This window comes from Besnoitia besnoiti, assembly GCF_002563875.1.
Source record: "Besnoitia besnoiti strain Bb-Ger1 chromosome Unknown contig00007, whole genome shotgun sequence".
NCBI classification, from domain to species: domain Eukaryota; phylum Apicomplexa; class Conoidasida; order Eucoccidiorida; family Sarcocystidae; genus Besnoitia; species Besnoitia besnoiti.
This window is the reverse complement of record NW_021703915.1, coordinates 4024837-4038213: the sequence shown is the minus strand read 5'-3', so window position 1 is coordinate 4038213 and position 13377 is coordinate 4024837. Positions and strand designations below refer to the sequence as shown.

Below are 13377 nucleotides of genomic sequence, written 5' to 3'. Positions count from 1 at the left end.
AACGTAAGTCGAACTCATAATGCAGACTCTCAAAACCCTGAGCTCCGTTGTGGTTCCCTGGCATCGTACACACATAATGACAGAGCATCGGTCCTCCTGTTGATCAACGGCGACTGCAGACCAGCACTGTGTTTATGAGTTACTTTAACAAATGCATCAGTCGATACCCACAACAGCCTCAATATCATGTGTTATCTCTCCCCTTCAATAGTGTAGTTTGTGAGCGCAGGCACTGGGAGATTTCACCGTACGATAGTACATGGCGACGGATGGATACTGCCGCAATAACAAGCGGACCCATCAAGAAAAGCACGAACTCAGGTTTCAATTTGAGATCGATTTCATCTATGGCGCCCGCTGGTTGGCTGTGAACGGAGATCACGGACCACTGTCTCGAATGCGAAGACCAAGGACACGGCTGAACTCGCTTTCCTTGCAGTGCGGTACAACGAGAATCATCTGTTTGTAATAGCAGGTGCAATGCCAACGGGGCAACTGACGATAGTTCGATTAGCTAAAAAGTGTGCACCTTTGACAGAGACGGCTCGAAAACATGTTTAGCAGACACGTTTGTACACTGCTTCATGCGCTGCGGAACCGTGCAGGGGAGAAATCAGGGTCGGGTCAGTCGTCTAGATATTTTCTGCAAGCCGTAGAGCACCTAGGCGCAGACAAACAGTTATCCCACAAGTTCCGAGACACGCCATCCTGACTGAGTGATACATCGCGCAGTGCGCCGATTGTCAATGGTGGAATTCCGTACGCCAGATTCACAATTGAGGCTACGGGTGGAGCGTGCCTCCGAGAAGAGAAGGTGTATGTCGTTGCCCAGAGTACGGCCTGAAAAAGTGCCTTGCATACTGCAGCCGAAAGAAAAATGCCGACCGCGGGAGAATGACAACGGCAGGCGAATTTTCAACTACCCATTCGTGTTGATACAGTTGTGGAGGCACTTCAACTCTCACCGTCCGAGTCAGTCCTGCCGACACAGCATTTTTGCATGCTGAAATCGTTGACGATCGACGAACAATAGAAGCGATGACCTGAGATACGCGCACAGGTGGCGGCGCGTGCGCCAACGTAGCTGGTGCGGAGTTCCTGGAGTGCCCGCCACTCCCTGCAGGGTGGCCACGCACATACAGACGACAAAACCAACATTTTTATGCTTGGCGCTTCCCAATAGCTAAGAGACTCCGCTCACGTGCTTTCGGACCACAACTTATCCTGTGGCCCTCCCGAATTCCCTGCAAATGCGCGGAGTACTTCCTGCATGTGGGGTCATTCCACCCATTTACCTGAGGATGCACAGTTGCCTAGGTTAACCCTCAGAGACACAGAGCTTCCAGACACGGGGCATACGATCGAAGACCACGCCGTGAAGTAGGCGACTCTCTCGCACAGGTGGATGCCTGCGTCAACTCGTCAGGCCTCGCTCTTCAGTGTTCGAACACGTGTCAGATGCTCGAAACTGCAATGTTTTTCTTGCACTCTAGACTACCCGGCACAGCCGAACATGCCATCCACGGGACTCCTGGAATACAATGTCCTCTAAACAGCGTGGCGGTGGAGAGCTCACAGGTGTTTGTAGGTTGCAACCTCGACCGCAGGCCGGAAGGAAAAGTGTCGAGAAGCGATAGGCGGAACGCATCAAGCCGCGACGAATCCAGCAGACAATCCTTAACCTGACAATGCCCGCGGCCGTCGAAAGATACACCGCTCAAAAATGAAAGGAGCGAATGGGCAGACGCACGAACAACGCGCCGTGCACAAGCATTGTTACACGCGCCCGCTCATCTCTGCGCTCAGTCGCGCAATCCGGAGAGAAATGTTGTCTCTTGTTGACCCGCGAAAGCACCTCCCAGCAACACAGTCAGCGGTGCGGCGCTGGCCGCTCCAGACACCGTGCCATCGCACAGATGACCCAGCATTGCACGTGCGATAGACATTTCGTCCAGAAACTACCGATTTCACACGCAAGCAGACAACAGGGGGGAATAAGGAGTGGGTATCTGCAACGAACAATCTTCTTGGTATCTACATAGTCCACCTATGGTCGGAACTTCAGTACTGCATAACACTGGAAGCGAGCGTGTTACAAAAAGTATGCACGCGGCAACGCAATGCCGAGGATGTAAATGAACTTCTCTTGGCATGACCGACTGACTGTTCACCGGCAGACTAAGCTGCGAGGTACACCTTGAGAACTTTGCGGCAGGCTGCGCAACCCTAATCCCTTACCTCAACAAGCATATTTCCGCTAAGAATTTCTGCGCATACACGCGTTGTCTCCGCTTCCATCCCGAGCCTGGCTTCGCCTGGCCGAGGCCATGGGGCCTGTGAATCTTCGGCCTTGCAGCCGTGAACCAAACTTGTATCAATTTCACTGCGTGACTCTCGTCGCACGCGGCGGTCGTATCTACCTGAGGTATCGACTTCAAGCAATCCAGCGGAGACGGCGTCAGGCCCGTCTGGATGCCACATGCGGCAGACCGCGGTGAGCTGCTCCGAACTAGTTTGTGTTAGCAGACGGAGTTCGGGAATGCGCGCTAGAAGAGGATAATATAGAGAGAAGAGCTGTACGGTCTGCCCAGACACCTGAAAAAAACTCCCCACCACAAGGTTGCTTGCACATGTTTTGTGCGTGCTCCAGGGAACAAGCAATCACAAGCGACAGCCGCACAAATGTGTGAACGTGCCGCATATGCACGTCGCCCCGAATGGAATGCATTTCCAGTTCTTTGGCACTGGCACGACTGCGCTCACGCACATCTTCTCTATGCAGTATCGTAAATGCACATGAATAATGCTGTATGTGCGCCGAGAGGCGTGCTTCTAGGGGGGGTGCGTCGCTACGCGGAACGATGTGTGCAGGTTTCAGAGTCCTGGTGCTGAGGCTAGACGCTTACTACTGCCTCCGGTCGGCTTCCACTAGTAACGAGCTTAGGGCCCACCGTATTGGGGCACCCCTCCCCTCTTCCCCTGTGGAACCGGTGCGTAGCGTTTCTCTTCGTGAGCCAAGAACGACACCAAACAACCGCGGGACTCGCGTTGCTAAAGGATGTGTACCGCCACAACTGACCAGGTTAGAGAGTTTCCGAGGGTTCTCCACAAAGGCCATACGAATATCTCCTGTACAGAATGAAACAAAGTACGCCAAACCCGACTGAGGCCACCCAGTGAGCCGTGCGCAGAGATATGAAAAGACAGTATTCTGAGGAGAGCGCAAGCGAAAGAATACATGAACCCAGATTGACTAATTCCGCTGTGCTGCAAAGTAAACGGCAGTCTCTTCTGGAGGGAGACCTAATCGCGATGGGATAAGGCAGCTCTAATCGATGATGCACTGCACTCACCTGTGTACGACAGACCACAAATTGCATGGAGGAGGTCTTTGAACGGAAACACAGATTTCGCCTGCAACAAAATCGCGGCGCGGAGCTGCAGAAGAGGAATGCCGGCGCACAGTAGCATTGCATGCACTCGAGAGTCTGACGGTGCCTTTAAGAGCAGTGGACTACACGACCAGGCGCAAGCACCGAGCAACCTCCAAACTACGCACGACAGTCCGTCTAGCACGACGTCATCGACCCCCCCCCTCCCCTTCCCCCCCGGGCTGCTCATATAGTTTGCGACGTTGAACCTCTGTTGCGCCATGCACAGTCCCGCTAATGGGAAATGACCAAACACACTTCTGTCCAGGAGGAAGTCGTACATTGAGGCTTACGGTGGAATGCGAGAACTAAGGAGTAATATACCTTGCCCCCTAGCTCACGAAAGGTCTGCACAGCTGCTGCAAAAGCTGCGCCGACAAAAAAGTGCTGTTGACATGCTGCCTGCGCGACGATAGACAAGGGCAGCAGTCACCCGCCATCTGGCAGCAGGGTGCTTCTTCGCTTCACTCTCTCATACATGCCGGCTACCCGTGACTAAACGCACTTTCACGTGGAAACGACGCTTACTGCGCTCAAGCGGTTTGCTTGCAAGTGATGCCAAAAGGGGGCCTCAGTCACCTGTAGGCCTTTCGAAGAGAAGAAGTGCACCTGCAGCACGTGTCACAGTGGGGTTCGGAAGCGGAAGGCATCTTACGAAAGTCACTTTTTGCTCAATGTGGTAGGCGAATTCTGGACACTTTCATTCATGGTGCGCCAGGGCGTTGTAACGCCTCCCAGTGGTCACAGCTTACTGAAGGCCACGGAATCGCGAGTGTTCGCCCGGAATAACACGGAAAGCAACCAGGGGGGGACGCCTGCGTACAGCAAGGACGATGCGGGCACTGTTGTGAAACAGCTGTGAAGTCGTGCCTTCACCTGCATGCGCGCGCGGCGTCTACACAGGGCAGAAAGTAACATGGTAGAACGGCCCTCGAACCTGTGAAAGAAAGAAGGGCAGTTCTTTTCGTGCCTGTATCACTCTGGCAGCTGTAGTGACGTCTCGTACCGGCTTGTGAAGCCTGCCGCTGAAAAACAGCGACGTCCAGTCCGTAAGCTCGTTCTGGATGTCCTCCACGGCTGCCACGCCATACTTGGCCAGCTGAATTGATGCACACAGAGAAGAGCGAGGGCGTCCTACATGTGGCGGATGTTGCTGCGACACGCGATAGAAAGTGCTGTACGCGCCGACAGCGGCCTCCATCCACTGTCGAGACATCATGCAGCAATACGTTATTTCAACGAGGAACTGTCTTGCCAGTGAATGCCCACACATATTCGCCTCTTCGCCCAGGGAAAGAATCTCCTGCACGTTCCAATTTCGTCGGAAATGTTGGCTAACCGAAGGTTCCTAGCAGTCTCGTTCGCTCCGGACGTCAGTTCAGTGGAGCGCGTCCGGCCGTTCCGCGTGATGAAGAATGCATAGACGGCTAAGGGTCCTGCACGCGGGAGTGCCCGACCACAGGGAATTCCTCGCGATAGCAGACATGCAAGGACTGCCCTTCGCAGTCCGGCTGGCTATGGTGTATTCACCTGTCCATCAGGAGGCAGCCGAACAAGTGTGTTGTAGAAAACCTCAACGCCCTGACCTAGTCGCTGGTAGCGCGCGACAGCTTCTGCGCCAGCCAGCCGGAAAGGCCACGAATAATGGTGTGGTTGAGTGCGGAGATTTTCGCGGTGGAATGCCTGGACGCCGGCCGCGGGGACCAGCAGCAGGTAATCACGGCACGACGGTGACAGAGGCTGGGCCGATGATGGGCAGTTGACGGCGGAAGAAGACAAGGGCCGCCCCGTTTTGGGACAGTGACCTGGCACGGGGGCGCAAGCTGGAGATGTAGGGGGTACGGAGCCGCCAGGAGGAAGAGTTCTAGATGAAGCAACCTTCGGCGAAAAGGAGCCGACCGCGCTCGCTTGACTGTGATGACCAGACAACGGCATCCCTGCGGGAGCTGACTGCAGCGAGCGAGGGCACTGCGAGAAGAAAGACGAACCGTAGGCGATCGCCCACTCGACATTGAGAGGGAAGACGTGCCACGGGAAGTTTGGTGGCGCTGGGGGGGGGCGCAGCAACATCCTCTCACGCAAAACTGAAACAAGTGCTTGAATACCGTCGTCTCTTGTTTCGCTTGCACACGAGCCAAAAACCAACAGCTGGCGCTACGTCCGTGCTCGAGATACCGTCACGTTATTGTCCAGCTAACGAGAAAGCAGTTCTTTACTCCACAAGGTCTCGGTTCAAACACACAACAACATCAACAACACACACACACACAAAGAAAAAACCCTTTCGGACGCGTACATGCAAACGCGCATGCGCAGTAAAACAGCTTTGCATGAGTGCGCTCATTCAGAATGGATCACGTCCATCGCTACCGCTGCCGATCCGGATGAGTTATCCACCCATACAGGCATACATCCACGACTCCTTCTCTGGATTTTCCGAGGGGCCGGGATTAAACTGAAACAGCCACACTAATTCTAACATTGATTTACTCAATTATCGTTCTACTGCGTCGTGCACCTGCGCGATGCCACTTGCAGATGCAGGGTCACACGCTGGGGCGGACTCTTCCCTCATGTTGCTTGCTTTTGCCCACTCGGCTTCCTTGCTTTTTTCATGCTCGCTTGTCCAATACCAATTCCTCATCCCAGCAACGGGACCCGCAAACCAAGTAGGACTGAGCATGCTACCTAGCGGCCGGGCACTAGCACTTTTACAGGGCGGTAGGCGGGGCTAAGGGGTTCAGCGAGAACTCTTCGAAGAGACCTTGTTGCAGGTATCTGCCAGTGTCGTTAACATTCAGGGAGCGGCTAGAGGAGGTCGAAGACTGCGTCTGTTGACAGCAGCTGTGAAGAACGCGCCTTCGAGGGCAGCTCCCGTGCAGCATTACGCGCGATGCACAACCGTCTTGAGCTGTCGACTATCAAATGGAAGGCGATCTATCCATCTCTTGGACAGAGACGTGATATAGCTGACGCCACATGTGGAACTCGGAAAGTTTATGAAGTTCCACACACTAGCAGCATGAAGGACCACCAGGAAATTACTTTACTGATCCTTTGCGTGGCTCAGTGCCTCGTGGGTCTCGTGGCAAGCACTGCACATCAAGTGGGGACTGTTACACTCTGTTACATAGGGCTGACCGAGGTTATCTTGTCCCGTTGAACATTCTCACATACCAACTGCAGAAAATTTCATCTTTCCCGAAAGCGACCTCGTGTTGGACCCTTCTCAGGGGATGCGAGATGTCAAAACGCGCTACGGGACTGCTTGCGCGAAAACTATGCCCAGTAGAGACCCAACAGTCGTATGTAGTGCATACTTGCCACCGTGTGAGACAATGTTGTGTTGCCCAAACAAGGCGGTAACAAGAGCCGCAAGATGTTTTGCGCCCACTGACCGCTGTCGCCCGACGGCGGCGCGTCGAAGTTTTTCGCGTCGGATGGTTTCTAGGGAATCTTGCAAGAGTGACCAGCTTGTGGCCGCTTGTAGGGCAGATGAAGTTGGTCTAGCTGCCGACCCGCAGTAAGGCGTGCTACACAGCAAACTCCTCGAGGGCATTAAAACGGCGGTGTACGGTACCAAGCTGAAGTAGACGCGGGCAAATCTACCCGTGTACCATTTTCAGGTGACGCGAGGTCGACACGACGGCAAAGACCACATATGGAAATGGTGCGAATACGGAGAACGAATGCCCAGCACTTCTGCGTTGGGCTGTTTTCTGACGCGCAGGGCAATACCACATGAGTAGTTCTGCCACTGTGCCCGCCACTGACCCAATGAGATTCGCGTTTCTTCTTTCCGGGTAATTTTCCAAAGCCTAAGTTGCGCTGAGAGCAACAAACACGCTTCATTGTACAAAACCGACGTCAGCGTGCCCACTGCAAAGGACAAGGCGGGTGTGCAACATTGCACGAGCCAAGTCGACGGAGATTCCCTGCGTTGGCAGTTTCCCAGCGCTGACTGTTGCTACCCGGCACGAACCCCTTCTGACCACTTGTCTCCCGTAAACCCGTCCCTATTTCTTACAGCGGGCTCCCTCGATGAAACATTGATTGTCTCGTGCGCCTCCTCTGAGAGGAAGACGCTGCATTAAGCACACGAATTACACCGCATCTCCAAAGGAATATGCATCATTCGCACGATGAACGCCATCATAAGAAGCGCAGCTGCCTCACGTAGTCGCACACACGATACCTGCTTCTACGTGGGAAGCTTCTCTGTGAGCTTTCGTTGCCGTTTTCCACAGAAAAGGCCATAAAATGCCTTTACTCATTCCATTTGAAGAGGCGCTTTCCCCGTTTCGCTGACCTTGCACTCAACCGAGTGCACCAAAACCAGTGCTGTCATTTGGATGACACCCCGTCCACCAACTCGCGCACACCCGAGTGAAACCACACTGGGACGCTGAAGACGAGAATACCTCTAACGCCAAGCGTGTTGAATACAAAAAAAACGTCAAAATGCCCGACTGCATAGAAGCTCCCGTACCACAAATATGCCAAGTGGGCTGCAGCACTTTTTCATACGTCCTTACAAACGAAAAGTGGATCGCACTGCACATTGACCGTGCATCTCGCGGCAAGCACGCACAATTCAAAAGCTGTTGCTACGACGACGGTGTGCTACTGGCGCCCGCCCAATCTCATAACGAGAAAGGCCGGGATGGCCTCTCTTCTCCGGGGAAAATGCGTCACACAGAAAAGGAACGGCAAATCCGCAGCAGCGTTGCTGCCTCCTGCGCACACATACTCTTCACCCACAGAGTCTGCAGAATAGCAAACTCTCCGGAAGGTAACCGTGAACCGTGGCTAGGCATATGCGTTGCGGCCCTAACTCCCCTCGTTACAACGCCATTAGTTCCATATACAGTGAACACAATGACCTCAGTCCTTGCGTAAGCTCACACCCGGAATCGCCATACTTTTCGGCGTTCGTCACGAACCAGTTCGGCGCACCGAACTTCAACGCACAGACACATGCGAGCCTCCAACTGTTCGCCGGTCCAGAGCTGCGCGTCCACAAGGACGATGGAGCGAGCGGCACCACTCTGATGCTAAGAGCACGGCAGCGGTTCCCCACTTCAATCCATTCGGACACTGGGAACAGGAGGACTGCTGTTCTCAAACGGCTCCAAAATCTGGCCACCACTTCCGCACGCCTTGCGCAGACGGCGGACCGAACGTGTAAATTCTTCTCTTCTCCTCTGCAGTGCACCGGGGCGTCCCCTAGGTGCTGAAACTGTTCAACTGACACTCCCGTTCAACCCACCAGACAACATCAGCTCGCGGGCATTCGACAGCTGTAACTCAGCCCGTTGCCTCCAGGGATCAACTCATTCCACACACATATACCAGAAAACTACCCTTCCCGTCCAATCAAGAAATAAATTCTTTCCGAATGTGAATGGCTCGCCACCCACCCAAACTCCAAGCTCCGTCGCAACGGAACACTCGCGGCAATTCAGCTTTCCCGCGACCTGTTCATTTCGCAACCCGCCACTTTCAGACGCTCGGTGGCTTGGATCATACGAAGAAACAGAGTTTCTAAATGCTGGCGAGGAACGCGATCTGCAGCGAGCTCGAAGTCTTCGTTCAGACGACGCGCTAATGTCGACCGTTTCTGATTACACATCCCGGACTGGACATCACTCTCAGAAAACTCTGCCGACGACCCTGGGTCGCGTGATGACCTGCTTTTCCTCCTCTTCCAAACCTCACTCCCGCAGTCCATCCGGCCGCATTTCATTACTTCGTCCAGCGGATCGCCCATGTTACGCTTGCGCTGTCCAAGGACACCATCGCTACTTCGTTTGCGCTGCCCATGTCCTTGCACCGGAAACGCTGAATGCCTTTCACCAACAACAAGTTCCCCGACGACAGATTCACGCGGACGAATCCCTAGAAGTCCCCCTCGAATTCTTTCTCCTTGGTTGATACGCAAACGCGACGCCCGGTGGCTCTCACAAGGGGCATGGCCCTTTGGGGGTGCGTAACTACTTATCGCCGCGTTCGTCTCACACGTCGAACCAGAATGCCTATCAGAAGAGTTAACGTGTGGGGTGGCGTTTATTGCTGCTTCCCAGTTCATGTTTTCCCCCAACGCTGCCTCTATCAAGGTCCGAACAGTCTTCACGATATCGACGTCTCCCACGTGTGCGAATCGCGATTTCAGGTTGCTGTACATCCCCTGCAGTTGACACATGCGGATCTTCTCCAGCTGATCCACGAGCTCTCCATTGCCATGCGACCTGTTTTCGAGCTGCGTCCCCCCACCCCTGGACCGTCGCCCGCTCTCACTCGCCAGCCATGAACTCCTTTCGAACGCTGCAGGCGTCCTCGTTCTCTGTGAGAGGTGGGGCTCATGCCGCATCGACCCACTTGCACTGCCTCCGTTACTCCCTACGATGCCAAAACCTTGCTCTGCCCCAGTTGTCCGACCACACTTTGCATCGAGCATGGCCTGCAGACCCGCGTCCGCTGGTGGTAAGGCCGTGCTGCCCCCAAAACGGCCCCGCTCTTTCCACAAGCGCATGGCCCCTTCAGATGTTCCGGAATGACGTGAAGGCGCGCTGGTCCTGAACTCGTGCACGAGATCCATTTTGCTAGGTAAACCCTCGTCATCCCTACGTGAGGAGGTCCCAAGCAATGGCACTGCGCCAATCGTCCTTGCCAACCACGATGAAACAGGCCCGTCACTCAGAAAAGCGTCGATGTTCCTGATGTCTTCGGAGTGCTGAAAAGAGTCTTCTTCTCGGCTTCGTCCAGGCGATACGCCTCGAACACACGAAACGGGAGACAGTAGTGATGGTGTGTAGTCTGCGGACGACGGATCCGACGGTGAACGCGTGGAAGCGCACGAGGCAGTACGATGTGGAAGCGGTCCGTCCACCATTTCTGCCTTGCTAAATTTAGCCGCAGCCTCATCGTAGGAGGCGCGACCGGCCGGCGCCACCACGGACGGGCACATGTCATCAGTGCGAATGTTCTCAAACCCATGGTCTATCGAACCCGTCTCGGCTACTACCGAACGACGACTCCACTTCAGCATCGACTGTTCGAGAGGTAGGGGCTTGACCCAGAGTAAAGACACACACGGACGCCACGAGGCAGCTCGACCTCCCTTCTCCGGCGGCACACCTTCTCGCATTCCCTCTGTGATTTCTTCCGATTCTGCCAGTCCTCCAGTCCGAGAAACAGTCTCGTCGATCAGTTTGCCACACGGTCCGAGCCTCTTGGAATCTGCATGTTGGCGGCTGCTGCGCCTCTTTTTTCGTGGAAAGTTGTCATTTACTGCGACCCCCGCAACATCCGAATGAACTGCTAAAAGCTCATCTGCTGTTACCTGCCTGAGCTGCTGTTCACAGTGCACCTCACAGCCAGCATTCACCTGTCCCGTCTGTGTTCGCGCGTTCTTGATGTTGCTTGCTTCCGGAGGGCTGTGTACGTGGAGACTCATAGACCAGACACGCAGCAGATGCTCAACCGTGTGAGACCTTTCTTCCTGAACCAGGGAACGATAAACCCTTACAAGGCGCTGCGGGTTGCTACTCCGGACAGTTCTGGTATGCGGAGCACGCGATGGGTGATAGTCGCCGGAATCTCCAGAACGTCGACCGTCTAAAAATAAAACAGGGTCCCCATTGTTCAAAAATTTCTTCACATCCGACGCTGGTGCCTCTTTCGGCGTAGACACTCCCACTCCCCTGCAGCCGGGGGACGCAGGACCTGTTGCTGCCGGGGAAGGACACGATATAAGCATGTCTGTCTGTCTCACAAGCTCCCTCACATCTGCAACAGCTTCCCACAGGCGCGCTTCCTCTTCTTCGGTCTTAGCAAGAGATTCTTCTGAACACGTCGAGATGTGTCTTTCCCGGCTCTCTGCCAACGGAGTAAGATGGCAGTCGAGTTTCGCAAAGTTCGCGAGCGGTTGTTTCGCAGCACATGCCTGTGAGCCGGGGTCACCAGATGCTCCACGTACTGTTTTCGCAGCCTCACACCCCGACGCGGTTTCGGAAGGTGAGCACCCGGTAGGCTGGGTAGTGCCTTCCGACGACGCCTGTCTAGTACCACCAGCGCACACCCTTCCGGCCGTATGCCTCCCGTTGAAAGCCACCGGCTTCAGAACTAGACAGAAAAGTAGTGTCTTCAAAAGGACAGGCGACTTGACACAACCCTGAGCTGTGTACTGGGCCAAATCATGCTTGTGGCATCCTATCACTCTGCCCTTGTGATCCTGGAAGTAGTACTTGCCTCCTCCACCCGACTCGAGGCGGCGTCCTGCGTCACCCAACGACAGTCACGAGAGCAAACACAATTCCACGGCATTAAAACAGTAAATTGTCGAGAGAAAAAGCAACACATGACGTAAATATGCTATGTGAGAGAGCGCCACACGACGGCACTGGTAGAGCCTCGGACAACATACGCCGCTGTCCGGTGCGTAATATGCATTTAGTACCACATTTCATCGCACCCACATTGGACGGCTGGTCGAGACATTCGAAACGGTGCCAGTGATTCTCGAAACAACAGCTTCGCCCGCAGTCCTCATCAGAAAGAAGGCTTACCCTGGGTACACAGCAAGAGGCCACCCTGAGAACGGAAAGAGGGAAAAAAATCCTCCAGCAAGCGCACCGCCTTCGCCTGTAAACAAATCCCGAAAAACGCGGGAGGAATGCACGGCAATTTGGATCTATTCTCCGACAGCAGCAAGCAGCATACGCACACACCAGCAAGCAGCATACGCACATACAAATTGTCAACAAATCAGACAGTTCGCTCCCCTGACGGACCGCGTGGCAACGTGGGAGTAAACAGCGCTGGCCCTTTTGCTCTTACGACTGTATATTTGTGCTTAACCGTTTCATACGTGCGCTGCTGCTGCCGAAAAATGCGATGTAGCAAAGATGCCAAAACAATTAGCTCCACCGACGGCCGCTCATCTACTCACTTGGTCTGTGTCATTGAACGCAGCACACGTTGGCAGCGGTGCCGCGAACGGTCTGCCCCAGCATCCCGTATCCGACTGGTGCAAAAACACGCGAATCAATGCCAAAACCTTCGGAACCAATACAGCAAAATTCGTTCGCCGTTTTCCGAATTCATCGATCAGCTCGCGGACCAGATCCCGGCCGTAATCTGCCACCGATTTGCCCTGCACAGGCCCACCAGGAGGAGTCCTCAGCGGAAGCGCCTCTTTGGTGTCACGGATTTCTTCATCTTCCCCTTCATCGGCCGTAGCATCTGCTGGACGCGGACCTGCGAGGTCCACCTCCTTCGAAACTTCACTGCAAGCTTCAGATACACGCTCATTTCTATCGACATACCCGCGGCCAGGGCTGCCGCTTCTCCTTGAACGGGGGATGTCACAGCTCCCACCAATTCGGAAACTGCTGTCCGGGCTTGTGGACGAAAAGTTATGCAGAGGCTCGTCCTGGGGCGTTGTCTGAACTGTGATATCAGCCCCCTGATAGCCTGCATACTGACTGATCAAAGCTCTATCCGTCGTTGGTTCGGCTGTATTGCTCCGAATGTCTCCCCCAGCACTGCCAGATACCGACACTCCCGCGCTGTTGGCAACAGAGGCGGCGCACACACTGCTCGCCTCCCCATCCACTGCCGAAGTCTCGGCAGTCTCTAGCGAGCCTCTCCGAGGAGGACTCGCTATGCCTGCAGAATCATCCTGAAGAGGAAGCGGCGTCTCCGTCTCCTCCGTGTAGGCTGGCTGGCAGTAGACATGTAGGAAAAAGCTGCCAGACACCTCCTGGGTTGAAGTCCCTGCATTTCTACGACATAGGCGAGAATCACTCAATTCGTCCGTGGAATGTCCGCATGATTTACTCTCCTCATCGGCACTCGCATTGCAGCTGTCGTCCAACTGTGCAGCCAGAACAGGTGCCGCGTGCCCCGGCACGTGCCGGTCTTGCTCGGAAAGGTCGACGGGCAT

At 54.7% G+C, this 13377-nt stretch overlaps 2 protein-coding genes across 2 annotated transcripts; both read right to left on the bottom strand.

Annotated features, from left to right (window-relative positions):
- Positions 1 to 2047: 2047 nt before the first annotated feature.
- Positions 2048 to 5501, bottom strand: BESB_075540 (uncharacterized protein; the record flags this gene model as incomplete). Its single annotated transcript, XM_029365927.1, has 8 exons — positions 2048 to 2067; positions 2421 to 2595; positions 3080 to 3129; positions 3354 to 3438; positions 3960 to 4040; positions 4438 to 4530; positions 4962 to 5254; positions 5354 to 5501. The coding sequence occupies 8 exons, from the start codon at positions 5499 to 5501 to the stop codon at positions 2048 to 2050; spliced, it is 945 nt and encodes a 314-aa protein (XP_029218411.1).
- A 3391-nt stretch (positions 5502 to 8892) lies between these two features.
- Positions 8893 to 13377, bottom strand: BESB_075530 (uncharacterized protein; the record flags this gene model as incomplete). The annotated part of the gene is made up of 3 exons (XM_029365926.1): positions 8893 to 11708; positions 11999 to 12074; positions 12382 to 13377. 3 exons carry the CDS (start codon positions 13375 to 13377, stop codon positions 8893 to 8895), a joined length of 3888 nt encoding a protein of 1295 aa, XP_029218410.1.